This window comes from Balaenoptera acutorostrata, chromosome 8 (assembly GCF_949987535.1).
Source record: "Balaenoptera acutorostrata chromosome 8, mBalAcu1.1, whole genome shotgun sequence".
Taxonomy (NCBI): domain Eukaryota; kingdom Metazoa; phylum Chordata; class Mammalia; order Artiodactyla; family Balaenopteridae; genus Balaenoptera; species Balaenoptera acutorostrata.
In genome coordinates, this window is record NC_080071.1 from 19,612,727 (window position 1) to 19,630,780 (window position 18,054).

General features: G+C 35.0%; 1 protein-coding gene across 1 annotated transcript in view; it reads right to left on the reverse strand.

Moving 5' to 3' along the window:
* ACVR1C (activin A receptor type 1C) overlaps positions 1 to 18,054 on the reverse strand; it is an 87,940-nt gene that overhangs the window by 22,315 nt on the left and 47,571 nt on the right. Inside the window, exon 2 of the mRNA XM_007183112.2 lies at positions 14,131 to 14,361. Within this exon, the coding sequence (XP_007183174.2) occupies positions 14,131 to 14,361 (231 nt within the window). The remainder of the gene's footprint in view (positions 1 to 14,130; positions 14,362 to 18,054) is intronic.

Below are 18,054 nucleotides of genomic sequence, written 5' to 3' on the forward strand. Positions count from 1 at the left end.
AGTAAGAATTCAAATCAGCTTCACAGTTTTTCTTAATTTTAGAGCATGCACTAGAGATCAGTTTCTTAGTCTGTCATCAAAACACATATTCTTTTTTTATTTATTTAATTTTTTATTTTATATTGGAGTAGAGTTGATTTACCATGTTGTGTTAGTTTCAGGTATACAGCAAAGTGATTTAGTTATACATACTCATATATCTATTCTTTTTCAGATTCTTTTCCCATACAGGTTATTACAGAGTATTGAGTAGAGTTCCCTGTGCTATACAGTAGGTCCTTGTTGATTATCTATTTTATATATAGTAGTGTGTATTCTTGAATGATACATATCTATAAAGAAATTAGATAGTAATTACTCAAAGAATATTTTAATTTTTTTTTAAGCCAAACTTTTACGTAAGAAAAATGAAAGTTCCTTGGAAGAAGCACCCTATCTCATAGCTGAGGGCGTTGTTCAAAGAAGGCACTTAAAAATATTGATGACAAAGAAAAGTTACACTTCTCTGTCCTAAAGTTCACGCTAATAGAATTTCTCCCTCAGCTAACACATTCACACAAAGCAGCTTGTCCATTTGGAAAAGACTGACATGAGACAATGATATTTTGACCCAGTTCAACATCCTATATACGATAATCACCTGAGAAATATTTGAGTAAACGGGTAATAGTATTTATGTAACTGAGAAGAGTAGGGCTTACATAGTGTAAAATCCTCAATTTAGAATTGGTTATAAATTGTACTTTCAATTTCCTATTAATCCCTATGAACAAAATTTCATAATTAAAATCAGTGTACTTGTTCCTTGGGACAAGAAATGCTTCCTATATTAAACATTTAAAGTACAAGTTTGACTTTTTGTATGCTTATATTCCCTAGACTTTTCAAAATGTAAAAATCACAGCATCTTTCAGCTTATGGGGAAAAAAAATCCCTGTCTGGCACACCTGTCAGGTGTGTGTGGGATCCTCAGAGAATGAGCTACAAATGGATTTGTTCATGTGGTGGCAGAGCAATTCCACAAGGGGTCCCATGAGTCTTTCTCAGCATGTTGATGTCACCTTACACTGCCTAGAGCAATGAATGTACATTTAAAATAGAACACCATAAAAGTTGAGACAAAAATGGATTTTTTAAAGGGATTAAGATAGCAAGACTTTTCAGCTCCCCAAAGAATAATATTCACTACCTGAGTCTGCAAATTTTTATAATTATAGCACGCTTTAAAATGATTAATTTTGATAAATTCAATTCTAATGTTTTCACATTTTATCTTCCTTCAAATGTAATCCTTCAGTTTGGCTTAAAGTCTAATTTAGGCATGTGCCTAACAATATGCATTGTTCATCTACCCTAGCTGATATAAGTAATAAATTGTTCTTTTTTTCTTTACACAATTGAGAACAGGACGGTGAAAACCGTACTGAGGTTAATTAGGAAAGTACCCACATTTTAACGTTGTGCGTGTATTTTCTTTATTGAAACTAATTATTTGAATTAGTCAAAAATACAATAGTATTAAAATAGTGTATTGAACTCCAAAAGGAAAAATCAGAAATTATTATTACACTTACCCTTTCAAGCACTGTATGTTTTGGCAGCAAAATGGGAACAAAGATACCCAGAACTTGAATGTTTTTGTTGAATACTCTATTTCCATGTGAAGGGTGGTAATTAGTGCACGCATAAACTAAATAGCAGTTCCTATAAAAATTAACCCTATAAATAAAAGGCTTCTCTAGCCCAGGTTTCCTGACCTTATCCTCGATGAATTTTCATAGACAATTTTAGAATGCTCTTGATGCTATTTGACATCACCACTATTTCTCTGAGCATGTCTCTGATGTCACCTAGAGTCACCAGAAATCATTTCTGTTACAAATCACAATGCAACCCACTATGAAAGAAACAAGCCACAAAATGTGATTCCTTCACATAGGAAAGACATGTTTTAATAATAAGAAAGGAAAGTCAGACATAAAATTATATTAAACAGAATAACTCAACTATATTAAAATAGAAAATATACTAAACTACTGATAGTAGGAACTCTAGACCAGTGAATATAAGTTCAGTAGGTATTGAATGAGTGAATGAATGAACAAGGAAAGCTCATGCCCAATAAGGAAATCAGTCACTTCTGCTTCCGCCAACTGATAACAAGAGGGAGACTTCAAGAATGCCAAATCTTCTGATTTTTTTCAAGATAAGCCAGATGTCTGGATTTTTATACTGACTCAATGTTTAACATTATAAAGAAACTCACTTTTTTCCCCCAGAAACTATGTAGATCAAATGAAACCTGTCTGTGGGTCAGGTACAACCAATAAGCAGGTAGAACTCTCAATGACTTGTTTTGCTGTTTCTATGTACATTAGAATTAGATTTAGCTACTAATGACAGAGGAAACTATATAGAAGTTTCCTTTTCTCTTTCATGTAAAAGAAATTTGAAGATGGATAGTCCAATGTTAGCAGTTTGGCTCCATGTAGTTTTTGGTCAGGGTCCTTTCATCTCCCTTGTTTCCATCCCTATCATGTAGCTATTATCCTCATGGTCCAAGGTAGCTGCTAAACTCCATCCTTTACATCCAGGCAGCATGATGGAGGATGGCATAATAAGGTGCCAGTTCTGTTTTAAATGAGTCTTCTCAGAAGTCCTCCAAAACACTGCCAGTCAACTCATTAGCCACAACTTAACGCCACACCTACCAGTAAGAGGAGCTGAAAATACTGTCAGTTGGAGGGACAGCCGTACACCCAGCTAAGTCTAGGTTCTGCTACTAAATGGGTATTGGAGGAAACTAGATGTCTTTGAAACATTTATAGTCTTAGCAAACTTTGATCCATTAGATTTTTTCATTAGAAAAAGAACACATTTGCAACAAAACAAACAGTATAAAAACTTATAAGGAAAGGATTAAATAATGTCCTCAGCCGGTTAGCTCTCCGATATCAACTCCGAATGTTAGGAGAATGTGTAATTTTCATAAATTTACCCATACTCAAAAGTTACTTTGGGACTTCCCTGGTGGTCCAGCGGTTAAGACGCTGTGCTTCCAATGCAGGGGGTGAGGGTTCAATCCTTGGTCGGGGAGCTAAGATCCCTCGTGCCGCGCGGTGTGGCCAAAAACAAAGTTACTTTGAAACTTGATGTTTTCTTTTCCTTTTGTTGTGAAATATAATAAATATACAGAAAAGTGCATACAGCATATACACTGAGCATAAAAATAATTATAAACCCCTATGGATCAACAGCCCCCTTACCCACTACCTGTTCCTCAACTCGGAGATACCCCACATGATCATATCCTTTCCCAACCTCCAGGGTAATCATTATCCTGATTTCGCAAATAATCCTTTCTCTGTCCTTGTACTGTGCTTCCCAGAATCCCTTTTCCTGTATTGTTACAGGTTAAAGTTGGGATATTTACATATATGCTCATAAATGAGAATGGCTTGTAATTTCTTTTTTACGTACTGTCTTTGTTGGGTTTTGATATCAAGGTTATGCATAAAATAGGTTAAGGATGTTTCCTCTTTGTCCATGTTTTGGAAGAGTTTGTGTAACAGTTACACAGTTATCTGTTCCTGGAAATTTAGCAGAATTTTGTGGTAGAACGTCTTGGGCTTTGAAATTTTCCTTACAGATATGTCATAAGACTATTATAATTTACATTATAATTTTCTAAAAATTAGGTTGCTCATAAATCATGTTGTTTCAACCTTATGTAGTCTCGCTGGTTTTTTAAAAAAATCTACTTATTCTATCAATTACCAAGACAGTGGTGAATCTCCTTCTGAGATCATAGACTTCTTTATTTCTCCTTATAGATCTGTAAATATTTTCTTTATTTTTGAGGCCATATTCCTTTTTTTTTTTTTTTTTTGGCTGCATTGGGTCTTCGTTGCTGCACACGGGCTTTCTCTAGTTGTGGCAAGCGGGGACTACTCTTCCTCGCGGTGCGCAGGCTTCTCATTGTGGTGGTTTCTCTTGTTGCAAAGCATGGGCTCTAGGCACATGGGCTTCAGTAGTTGCAGCACGCAGGCTCAGTAGTTGTGGCACATGGGCCCTAGATCATGTGGGCTTCAGTAGTTGCGGCGCATGGGCTCAGTAGTTGTGGCTCACAGGCTCTAGAGTGCAGGTTCAGTAGCTGTGGCGCACGGGCTTTGTTGCTCCGCGGCATGTGGGGTCTTCCTGGACCAGGGACCAAACCTGTGTCCCCTGCATTGGCAGGTGTATTTTTAATCACTGTGCCACCAGGAAAGTCTGAGACCATATTCTTAAGTACACAGAAATTTAAATTTATTAAGAGTCTCTGGTAGGGACTTTCCCTGGTGGTCCAGTGGTAAAGAATCTGCCTTGCAATGCAGGGGACACAGGTTTGATCCCTGGTGAGGGAACTAAGATCCCACATGCTGCAGGGCAACTAAGCCCGCGTGCCACAACTACTGAGCTCGCACACCTCAACTAGAGAGCCTGTGTGCCGCAAACTACAGAGCCCACACACTCTGGAACCCTTGTGCCACGGAGCCCATGTGCCACAACTAGAGAAGAGAAAACCCGCACGCCACAACTAGAGAGAAGCCTGTGTGCCACAGTGAGGAGCCCACGCACCACAACGAAAGATCCTATAAGCCTTAACGAAGATCCTGCGTACCGCAACTAAGACCCGATGCAGCCAAAAATAAATTAAAAAAAAAAAAAAGAATCCCTGGTAAATTGAAACTTTAATTATTAAAAAGTGAACTTTTTAACTCTAGTAATTTTTTTTTCATTGAAGTTAATTTTGCCTGCTAGTAATATGTCAACATTTTTATTAGTGTAATATATGCATGGTATATGTAAAAGCACATATCAAACCTTCTTATACTTTCCTCTATTTGTCACCCTCTCTTTCATATTTTCCATTATGTATTTTCTTTATTACTGAATACAAAATAGTTTCTTCAGACCCGTATTTCAGATCCCTAGTTCTCTCTTCAATTGTTGTTATATGAATTGTTATTAAACCTATACACTAAGTTTCTAATTTTTGTTATTGTATCTTTAATTTTAAAAAGTTTTCTTCAATATTGTTCAAATCTGCTAGGTCATTTTTGTATAATTTCCTATTCTCTAACAAATGTTTTCAAATTAGCCTTTTGTTTCTTTAAACATAGAATAGCTACTCTATAATTATTGTCTGATAATTCCAATATATGAAACTTTGTGCTCTCTTCTACTGGCTCATGCTCATGCTGTTTTGAACCCCTGTAAGCTTGGAGTGCTTGATCTTCATTATGTACTTCTCATGTCCTTGAAAAAGTGTTTGTTGTGTCTCTTTGAGACCTAATATTAAAGTGCCTTTCTCCAGAGAGTTTGAACTTTCTTCTGGCAGGCAACTGGGGACACTATTAGTCTGGGTATACTTTAAAAAAGTTTTTCTTCTGGAGAGTACCACTCAGACAATGGAAACTCAGGTTTAAAATCCATGTGATGGCTATGCTATGTCCACAGCTTCTCAAGAATAAGGTTTTTCATTTGTTTTAAAGTTGTTGCTTTTCATTATTTCTTTTTTTCCCCTGCTCTGCTTAGTAATAAACCCAAGCCTCCTCCCTGGGGTTGGAAGGAGATGTATTTACATCTGGTTAAAACTTGCAATAAGGAAAGAGACCTTTGATAATTCTACTAAACATGGCGGTTTCTATTAGATGACCCAATTTGAGCAAATCATGTTTTTTTACTTTTGTCTTCCCTGAATCTTAAGATTGCTAATAGCAAAACCCAACATTTCCCTTGTTAGAAAAAGCAGATACACATGAGGAAAAAAATGTACCAGATAAGAGTATCAGAAAGTTAGATAATAATGTCTTAAACAATAACGGTGTTCACCAATTCACAAAAAAAGAAAACTGGAAGTAGGCTGTTGACACTGCTGAGTCTCTTTGTTAACAAATCATAGAAAGAAACTACTTCCAGATTTCTTGTCATGCTGAGGCTGTGAACTCCCTCACTTGTTAAGATATTATCTAAGTTTCTGATACTTTTAGTTGAAAACATCCTCCTTTACCTTTTACCAATCCAGTGGGTGGAAAAAAATAGTATGTTGTTTTAATTTGCATCTCCCCAGCTATTAGTTTTGTTGAACATCTTTTCAATACTTGACCACTTTGAAGATTCTCTTCTGTAAAATTTCCATGTGTGTTTTTTACCCATTTTTTCATTTAGCACCCCCTCTCCTTCTCTCTCTTTCCACTCTCTCCCTTGCCATGTACACAGGCATGTGCACATGCACACACACACATACACAGAGGCTCTTTATCTTTTAAATAGTTATTTTTTTTCCAGTCATATATGCTACAAATATTTCTATCCCATATTTCATTTATCTTGGTTTTATTTATGTTATCTTTTATTATTCATTTTTATTTTAGTTTGCATGTAGTCAATTATATCTGTCTTTTCCTTTTATAGCAATTGGATTTCCTGTCTTACTTAAAAACAGCTTCCATACTGTAAAGTCATAAAAATCCTTTTTTTCCCTAAATTTTCCTCTGACATTTAAATTGTTTTATGTTTCACAATTAGATATTTAATCAAGCTGTAATTTATTTTTGTATATGGTATGACACTGTGGTACAGCCCTGTTTTCTTCCAGATGGATAGATAATTATGCCAGCATCATTTCAAAAATAAACCATCCTGGAGTTTCCACTTCTGCCAAGTTACACTTTAGATGTCCACAGAGCCCTTCTTAGTACAGCACACACAAAAATGCTGAATAAAATATAAATGAAAAACTCTTTTTTCTATTATATGATTAACCTGGTAGGAAAATAAATGAATTGCTCAGCAGCCAAAAATAAAATGCAAACCCAAGGAGGTATCTGAGCACAGGGACTGCCATTTACCCTGGAGGCATCTGCCAGTTCTTGGTAGTTAAGTGCTTAGTTTATCAGATTGTATCACAAGATCAGGAAATAAAACATGGTTCCTGAAATTGTGAAAGGTCAGATCAGAGATCCTGGTATAAATCAGTCAAATATGAATAGCATTACATTGAAAATAAAACAAAATAGAAACCTTCTGCAGAGAGAGACAGGGTGTATATTCATCTATTTGTCTGTCTCAACCTTGACTTTGGGTAGAGGAAAAAAAAAAAAAAACTGTCTCTGAGAGGTCCTCACCATAAGTGTGCATCCATATAGGCAGGCTTAGAGCCAGAATTCATGCTATATGTTGGCCAAAAAAACCTAATCAAAACACTGAATGGGTTGGAGTTGGTAGCACTTCCAGATATCTGGCAGTAGCTATATAAATCTCCTCTGGAGGAATATATTTTAAATACAGGCATCAAAAGTTTCCTCCAGATATGATTCTCAAAACATGAACTCACAATCAAAAATTACAAAACATGCAAGGAAAGTAGACACCCAGAATATGAGTCAGCAGATTCAAACTCATAGAAGCTGTAGATAGTATTAATTAATTATCAGAGACTCAAATATTAGAAAATATAGGGAAAACAGTTTAAGAAGCTTGAAGAATAGATACAGAAGGCCCAACTTACACAAAATCAGTAAAGAAACTGTGAGAACTTATTAGAGGGCTCACAGAAAGAACCCATTATAGGGACACACACCCTAAACATCTTTTGGAACATTTTCCAAAAGAATGGAACTTTTTCACTTATTATTTGTTTGTTTACCCTGAAAACAATCCCCCTCCCCATCCTCCACCCCAAAAGTATGCACTAATTTGGGTAAATAAGTCTTTTTTTATTGAAATGGAAATGCTCTTGAAGAGCTAAGAATACATCATTTATTTTTGAGGTGAATTTTTCCCACCAAAGTGGCTTCTATCCTAATTTTAGAGGAAGCTGTGAGTGGTCAATCTGCATGAGTTACTGTGCAGGAAATTTACTGAAGCCTGAGAGTACTAGATCTAAGGTCACTGGAGTCAGGGCAAGATAAGTAGAATCCAGAAAGGTGGGCAGATATTTTTGGAGTTTAAAAGAGCTATTTTTATCTGGTCTAAAAATAAACAGTTAATAAGAAATTAGGTTACACTACAAACAATATATATGTTTCTCTTGCTTAACTGATTTGCATAGCCTATATTTAATTGTAATATTTAAATATTCAGTATGTTCGTATAATGAAAATAACAACATATTTACTATTAGTAGAGACATGAGCTCCAAGCACTAGTCAAACACATGCCTGTTTTTGGAAATGGTTGTTGCCTTTCAAGTTTACTTAGAAAAAAGCCCTCTAAATATTCGTGATAATAGTTGAACTTGGAAGGTCACTCCAGTGACATCAAAGATATCTACTACAATAAGCTTCAGGGAAACGAGCAATTTTTCTGATGTTATATTTCTACTAAAATATAAAATTACTTCTATCAAAAAAATTAACTCCTGAAAATTAAACCCACATGCAATGTCAAACAAGGAAGTACTTTTTTTTAAGGGCAAGTGATCAAATTTAATGTGATCTTAATCAAATCTTGCTTACAATGATCTGAATTAATTCAACTTTAATCCAATTTAGTATTATAAATGAATGGGTAAGAAGGTTTTAAAAGGCCATTTAAAAGAAAAACATTGTAAATTAAAATAGTAACCAGATTCTTAATAGTTTGTTGAACTAGTTAATTAAAATAATAAATGTCCTTGTTGCATTTAAAATTACCACATTTTAAATATCAACTAAATCAGTCTCTCTTAAACTGTAAATATGTAAACAATATATGGGGTCTGATCAGCATTTTTACTTAATGAAAGAGCACAGAGTACCTTGTACATTTTATGGGTAAGAATATTTTGTGAAATTCTTGTTTCAGATGTGTGTGCATGTGGGTTGGGGGAAATTATATAAAATGTGTTTCTTTCTGTGTGTCACAATGGAAAGCTGTACGAAAGCCACTAGTCTAAGGTTTTAAGAATTAGAATCAAACACTTAAGAGGATTTTTAGGAGGGCAAGAGTTTGTGCCTACAGAGCTCCAGTTGCTGAGTTACTAGGACACCATCAGGGAGAGGAAGGGGGGAGAAAAAAGTCACGAGATGTATTCAAGGTAGGAAGTTTGTCACAAAGAAACAAAGCAAGAGCCCAATTATCACAAACAGGACCTAAGGACAGAAAAGAGCCAGCTGAAACATGACAGGAGTGGGTTACTGTACCTACATGAAGTCAGTTATCCAGAAATGACACCACAGTCTGGGGTGATGAATGAAAGAGCCAAGAGGCAAGGATCCACTTAGCTTTCAGCTGGAACTGAAAAGGGAAGTCCCAGAGTTTCTCCAACCTGTTCTGGTCACCTCTCAACCTTTTCTTCTACCATTTTACCCATGAATGTGATGCAGAGTATTAAGTACTGTGGAAATATCACACTGTCTACTTTTCAGAGTGCTTTTATATATTTCATATACATGTGATCACATTTGAAATTGATAAATTCCTACTAGGCAGAGCAGGGGATATCAATCACACTCACCTGATGACACAAAAACAGCAGAGTTCTTGGCACTGGCTGTATCACTGCTCAGCCTAGAGGTTCCCAACTCCTCTCCAACAGCTGCTGTTCCAAACACAGCTAATAACCATTCAGTGCTGCCTCACAGAGAGAACAACCTAACACAAGATGACTGCACATGCAATCTTACTCAATTCAATGTCAATTTACCATACCATGTCACTAAAAGAAACAAATTTTTAGTTTATGTAAAGAAATTTGATATCAATTAAATGTCACATAGCATTTTTTGTAGACATATTAATTAACTGGCTAGATAATACATACCTTCCCTGTTATAAGTAATCTTTGAAAGCCAATTAAGATAATCCATCATATCAGTAGACTAAAGAAGAGAAGTCATGTTATAATCTCAATAAATCCATGAAAATACTTGAAAAATGTTAATATTCATTCATGATTTTAAAAAAGACTTTCCCAGGCTTCCCTGGTGGTGCAGTGGTTGAGAGTCTGCCTGCCAATGCAGGGGACACGGGTTCAAGCCCTGGTCTGGGAAGATCCCACATGCTGCGGAGCTACTAGGCCCGTGAGCCACAACTACTGAGCTTGCGCGTCTGAAGCCTGTGCTCCGCAACAAGAGAGGCCGCGATAGTGAGAGGCCCGTGCACCGTGATGAAGAGTGGCCCCCCGCTTGCCGCAACTGGGGGAAGCCCTCGCACAGAAATGAAGACCCAACACAGCCAAAAATAAAAATAAAATTAATTAATTAAAAAAGACTTTCCCAAAACTAGCAATAAAAGCAAATTTCCTCAGTTGATAACAGGGATCTACAAAAAAACCTTCATACTTAACGGTAAAAGAGTGAGTGCACTCCTCCTAGAACCAGGAAAAAGGCAAGGATCTTTAACCACGCCTACTCATCATCATATTAGTGATCCTAGCCAGTGCAAAAAAAACAAGAAAAAGAAATAAAATGCATAGAGATCAGAATGGAAGATGTAAAACTGTCTGTACTCACAGATAAGATTATTCTGTATGTAGAAAATGCCAAAGAATATTTTAAAAAGCTATTAGAACTAATATGTTATTTTCACAAGCTTACAGGATATAAGGTCAATATACAAAATTAATTTTATTTTCATATACTGGCAGTTAACATTTAGAAATTGATATATTAAAACTACCATTTATAGTAGCATCTAAAAACATGCAATACTTAGGGATAAATTCAAGGAAATATGTATAAGACCTGTTTTCTGATAGCTACAATACACTAAGAGTAACTGAAGAAAAACTAAATAAATGGAAAAACATACTATGTTCATGGATCAAAAGAGTTAATATTATTAACATGACTATTTTCTCCAAATAATCCATATTCAACTCAATCTAATAAAAATTTCATCATCATATTTTTGTGAAAATTGTCAAACTGATTCCAAAATTTAAATGGAAATTCAAAGAACTTAGAATAGCCAAATCAATTTTGAAAAAGAACAAAGTTGGAGGGGTCATACGACCTGATTTTAATACTTACTATACGGCTACAATAATCAGGAAAGTTTGATAGTGACATAAGTATAGACATATAGAGGCCAGAAATATACCCACATATACATGGTCACTTTATTTTCATTCAAAAGGTCAAAGTAATTGAAAGGATAGATTTTTCCACAAATGATGCTGGGAACAACTTCATATACATGTGGAAAAAATAAAACTCCACCTAACCTCAAATAATAACAAAAAATTAAACTTAAATTGAACATAGACCTAAATGTAAAAGCTGAACTGTTAAAATTTCTATAAGAAAACATAAAAGAAAATATTTATGACCTTTGGATAGATAAAGACTTCTCAGGGCATGAAATATGTGAACCATTAATAATTTTTAAAAAGATAAAATACACTTCATCAAATTTTGATCTTCTACTCTGCAAAAGACACCTTCAAGGAAACAAAATGTCAATCCACAGAATGAGAGAAAATAGTCATAATATACATATCTGATAAAGGACTTGTATTCAGAATATATAAAGAACTCTTAAATTCAACCATAAGAAGATAACCCAATTTTTTTAATATGCAAAATATTTGACACTTTATAAAGAAAGAAACACAAATGTCCAATGTGCACAAGAAAAAAATAAGTTATCATCATTAGTCATTAGGGAAATGCAAATTAAAACCACAATGAAATACCACTATACAATCACTTGTACGGCCAAAATTAAAAAGACTGATTATACCAAATGCTGGCAAAAATATGGATCAAATGGAACTATCATACATTTCTGTTGGGGATATAAAATAGTATAAGCAGTGTGAAAACTATTGGGGAGATTAGATTTATAAATTAAACATATAGATATTATATGCCCATTCAATTCCACTCTTAGGTATTTTCTCAAGAGAAAGGTAACATATCTCCAAAGACTTGTACTCAATTGTTCACCGCAGCTTTGTTAATAACAGCCCCAAAATGAAAACAACCTGAATACCCATTGTGGATGAAAGCGTAAAAAGAACAAAACATACAGTGGGATATTACCCAGCAGTAAAAAGGAAACAAGCTGCTGATATACCCAACTTCATGAATAAATCTCAAAAACATGCTGAGTGAAAGAAGCCAAGTGCAAAATTATATCTTCCATAGGACTCCTTTTATGTGAAACTCCAGTAAAAATTAATCTACAGCTATTAGAAAATAGATCAGTTTCCTGGCCCTGGTGAAAGTGGCGATTGAGAACATTTTGAGGTAATGGAAATGTTGTGGCAGTTACATAAATGTATGTGCCAAGACACATCAAACTGTACACTTAAGATGTGTGCATTTCATTATATCTAAATTATACCTCAATAAAATTGATTTTTTAAAAAGAAAGTCTGGTTCCCAAGTGGACTTGAAGGTAGAACATAGGCATCTCAGTAGTTAGGCAGAGTTTAGAGTTGGGCTGGGAAGGACCCATATCCTAGCTGCGCTAAGCACCTTTAATTTGCCCAACTGTGTGTGAACCATTTTGTCCTCCAAGACCTTTTGTTGCAGTCAAAGTGCTGTCTTGTACCCATACTGACTGGCAGAACATGGTCTTATGGATAATTATTTATTGAGAAGACACATTAAAGAGGTCATTGCCACAGCCTAACATGGAGACTTTCCTTCCCCTCCTTAATCTTTTGGATCTTGGTCATGGGAAGACCAGCATCAAATATAGGGGACCTTCATTTTAGGGTTCTCTGGTCCACCAAAACCAGGGGAGAAGATATAAGGAAAGAAAAATTCTGGTATCAGAATAGATACCAGATCACTATCAAACCAAGGAAGTCTATGGAATCTGAGGCAAAATAACTGTGGTCTAAAATCTAAGACTCCTAGTAGCTTTGGGGGATGAAAGATGCCAAGTATGACTTCTGAGGTTGTAACATAGGATAATGCTTCAGAGTAGTGTTTCCCAAAGAATGGGACAAGTATTAGGGGTGGTTCATGAAATGATTTTTAAGGGTTCTTGAGATTAATTGGAGTGGTAAACCAACATGATACTAAATAACATTGAATCACACAAGAATTTCTCCTCTAGTTCTCTTAGTTTTTCTGATTATGTATCAAAAGGACTCGTTTCATGTTAGTATGTCTTTAACACCACTGTCTTCTCTTTTAAACAAAAAGAAAATACAAAATACCTAACTGTAATGCAGTCAGTACATTTGTTTGTTTATTTACTTAGTTACCTTTTATTTATGGTAAGTAAACTGGTTTTTCATTTGTAGAAGTAATGTCAAGTTTTTGCAGAAAGTAAATGTTCTCCAGTAAAAAAGGGGGAGAGCAGTTAATTTATTAAAAATAATAATAATAATAGGTTAAAAATACTATAGTAGAATATGGTGATATACGAACATCTGAGATTGGATAACAGTACATGTAAATGTTCATTTGTGAGGAAGAATATGTATTTCTGTATAGATATTAACATACTAAAGAAAATCTACAAGTAGGACATTTTCATGTCATAAATTAGTTTTTAATTTGAATTACTTGCCTCTTACTAGCCCCCAAAATTTCAGACTCCAGATTATTGATAAAAGGCCAGATTAAGATTTTTGTACCTTGTAAATTAAGACAAAACTCCATGAAATTGGGGGAAAGGCAAGAATATATTTGCACAATAATGAAGGGTCAAATTCCATTCTATCTGTCTTTCTGTTAATGAGTGCTCTCACTTGAGTGTGGGCAAAGAAGATATGCAGAAGTTACCCATGAAAAAAAGATTCTGTCTCCATAAAAGTTGGCAATCTACTATTTTTGTTTTCCTCTTTTTTCTCTTTTTTTTTCTTGGTATACATTTTAATTTCTTTCCTTTAAGAGACTCCATAAAAATTTATATTTTACTTTAGGTTCATTAATCACTTCAAAAAATACAACTCATGTGTACAGATTTCTTCAAAATTGTTATGCTGTTGTCAATGTTTTGACAGTCTTGTGCAATTTTTTAAAAATCAACCTCAACTAGGCTCTAGAGAATTTTACCAAAAAAAAAAAAAAAAGGGAGAGAGAGAACTGTAAAACAGATTTTCTTATTTAAAGAAACATAAAATAGTTTGATTTCTATCATGTGTATATAACTTTCCAAGAGTACAATTAAATTTGGCATGAACAAAGATAAACCCTTTACCTGTTGGAAGGTGCAGAGTTATGTTGTTGCAAAAATCTGTGAAGCAGCATTCCGTTTTGGTAACATTGTTGGAACTATGACAGAAGACTTGCGCATTTAATTCTGGGAGAGAGACGCAGGACTTGATCACCTGTTCCTTTCCGTTGGTTAACATAACGGAAGCCCAACATGCTCCTTCTGTTTGGCAGGTAAAGTTTGAAGAGTCACACAAAAGACAAACACACTTCAAACCTGGAAAAGGTAAGGCAAAAAGCTTTAGGAAGCTATAATGCAAATTTATTTCATAATACTTGAATAGAGAAATTCAATCTTTATGAAGACTGAGAGAGGGTTTAAATAGTACTAGATAGAAACACATGCTAAAGCTGTTACTCCCTCTCGGCAATGTGTTTTATCAAAAGGGTTGCCCAATCATCATTTACTACTGCTTATATTTTTACAAGCAATTTCTTCAGTTGCTACTATATTTTGAAACAATTTTCTCATCCATGGTGTAAATCCCTCCTTTTTAAGCTCAACCAGCTCATTCCTAAATCAATAGCTCCTATGAAATGCTAGGATACAGTAACACAGCAACCTAGGGGCGCTGTCCAGCATCACTTGTAGAACATAAGTGTCGTTACAGGAGCTGAGTAACTGAACAGTCCAGTGTATTCTGTTCATTTACAATTTCTCCTTTAAACTGTTAAGTGAATGTGCTAAACACAAACCAAACCATAGATATTTACAGCTTTAAGAAATAGTGTGACTCTTCACATTTATATTCTGTGACTCTTTAACATTATTGTATCATCACAGTTACCTTTAAGGCATTGATGAGCCATTATACTTCCCCCTCTTCACTGAAGAATACATCTCAGAATGAGAGTCATTTGAACATAGACCATGACCTTCGGGCAATTTTTTTTAATGAACACATCTATTCAGTAGAGCAAAACACATCAATCGTAGAATTTAATATATTTGCATCAATAAAACATTCAAAAATTAGACTTTGCTAAATTAATCTGTTTCCTTATCAAGTTTTCTCAACATTCCCTACTTAATAAACACACACACACATATACACACACACTCCACGTTAACTCACATGTTCAAAGTGGTAGAGTACTTCTGTTCTGACATTAAATATCTGTCATCACGTCAACCACTGGAATAGTCCAGTGGTTGTGAGTAATTTATTCAAATTTTATTTAAATTATTTTAAAATAGAACAATGCTGAATAAGCCTTTTGTATCATCACTTTAATGAAGGTTTTGTTAAATCGTAACAGCACCCTGCAATTTCTGAATGTCCAACGTTTTTCCATGCAATCATTTTTTTCTCAAATTAAAGTCTTTAAATTGCTAATTACTCAAATTGGAGCTGATTTTATACCTGTAAAATATTTGATACATAAATGGCCATTTTTATATTCAACTTCAAATACCAATGTAAGCAATATAGATAATATCCCTATATAACTGCATGTGTAAGAAAGAACAAACCACATATTGATCAATAGAAATTATCTCTTCTTTTGATAATTGTTCTTGAACAGTAAAATACCATCCCTACAAACATTTTTATTACTACATGCTAAAGGACTTACAATCATGAAATAAAATACCATTTTTTTAATCAACATTGGATCAACCATAATAGCTTACTCTTCTATTTATTCTAGTGGTTATCAATATAAATAAATATAATCTTTTGTTGATATTAATGTGCTATGGTAGAACCTAATAATGTAGACTGATTGGGACTCAGTAGAGCTAGATATATAAAATCTAGGTGATTTGGAAATGTTTTAAGTCACTCTCCTTGCATAAAAGAGAGCTCATATAATAAAGATCCATCCACCCAGGCATCTTCTGACAGTGGAATCTCCCTCTCTCTAGCATCTTCTGATTCAAATCTGACCAAAGCCTTCAAATCCTGGTAATAATCTTGGCTATTACTTGGCTCCTCTGTGTTTCCACACCCTCATATGAAAGGTGAGATATACCTCCTCACGGTGTCATTACGGAGAATAAAATAGTTAATCTACATAAAGTCCTAAGAATAATGCCTGGTTCATAGGAATTACTATGCAAATATTAGTGACTCTGTCTTCTTTTACTGGAGGAGTTAAAGCTGGTGGTCCTATGAAACAATCAAAATACATTTGTAATCCATAAAGAAAGACTGAATGAACTAATGTGCACAGACCATTTAAAAAGCATAACAAAGAGTGTTTTTCCTATGTTTTCCTCTAAGAGTTTTACAGTGTCCAGTCTTAAATTTAGGTCTTTAATCCATTTTGAGCTTATTTTTGTGTATGGTGTTAGCTAGTGTTCTAATTTCATTCTTTTATATGTAGCTGTCCAGTTTTCCCAGCGCCACTTATTGAAGAGGCTGTCCTTTCTCCATTGTATATTCTTGCTTCCTTTGTCATAAATTAGGTGACCATATGTGTGTGGGTTTATCTCTGGGCTTAAAACTCTTGGAGGAAAACATAGGAAAAACACTCTTTGACATAAACCACAGCAAGATCTTTTTTGACCCACCTCCTAGAGGAATGAAAATAGAAACACAAATAAACAAATGGGACCTAATGAAACTTAAAAGCTTTTGCACAGCAAAGGAAACCATAAACAAGATGAAAAGACAACCCTCAGAATGGGAGAAAATATTTGCAAATGAAGCAATGGACAAAGGATTAATCTCCAAAATATACAAACAGTTCATGGAGCTCAATATCAAAAAAACAAACAACCCAATTAAAAAATGGGCGGAAGACCTAAATAGACATTTCACCAAAGATGACATACAGTTGGCCAAGAGGCACATGAAAAGATGCTCAATATCACTAATTGTTAGAGAAATGCAAATCAAAACTACAATAAGGTATCACCTCACACGGGTCAGAATGGCCATCATCAAAATATCTACAAACAATAAATGCTGGAGAGGGTGTGGAGAAAAGGGAACCCTTTTGCACTGTTGGTGGGAATGTAAATTGATACAGCCACTATGGAGAAGAGTATGGAGGTTCCTTAAAAAACTAAAAATAGAACTACCATATGACCCAGCAATCCCACTACTGGGCTTATACCCTGAGAAAACCATAATTCCAAAAGAGTCATGTACCACAATTCTCATTGTAGCACTATTTACAATAGCCAGGACATGGAAACAACCTAAATGTCCAATGACAGACGAATGGATAAAGAAGATGTCGTACATATATACAATGGAATATTACTCAGCCATAAGAAGGAACGAAATTGGGTCATTTGTAGAGATATGGATGGACCTAGAGTTTGTCATACAGTGAAGTAAGCCAGAAAGAGAAAAACAAATACCAGATATTAATGCATATATGTGGAATCTAGAAAAATGGTACAAATGAACCTATTTGCAGGGTGGGAATAGAGACGTAGACTTAGAGAATGGACATGTGGACACAGTGGGGGAAGGGGAGGGTGGGACGAATTGGGAGATTAGGATTGACATATATACACTACCATACATAAAACAGATAGCTAACAGGAACATGCTATAAAGAACAGGAAGCTCAGCTTGGTGCTCTGTGATGACCTAGATGGGTGGGATGGGCGAGGTGGTGGGAGGGAGGTCCAAGAGGGAGGGGATATAGGTATACATATAGCTGATTCACTTCATTGTAAAGCAATTATACTCCAATAAAGAATAAAAATAAAAATAAAAAATAAAAAGCATAACAAAGAAATGCATCTCTTTCTGCACGGCTGAGTGAGTTGAATGCTCTTATTCTTTTAATGGTCCAGGCTAGATCCCCAGTGGTCACAAAGAAGGGTGGTCTTGTGATAGTACAGATAAAGATTTCAGGAAAAGACCAAGTTTCCAGTCCTGGCTCTGTCACTCACTTGTTGATTGACTTTGGAGAAGCTATTTAACCTTATAGGGCTTCAGTGCCT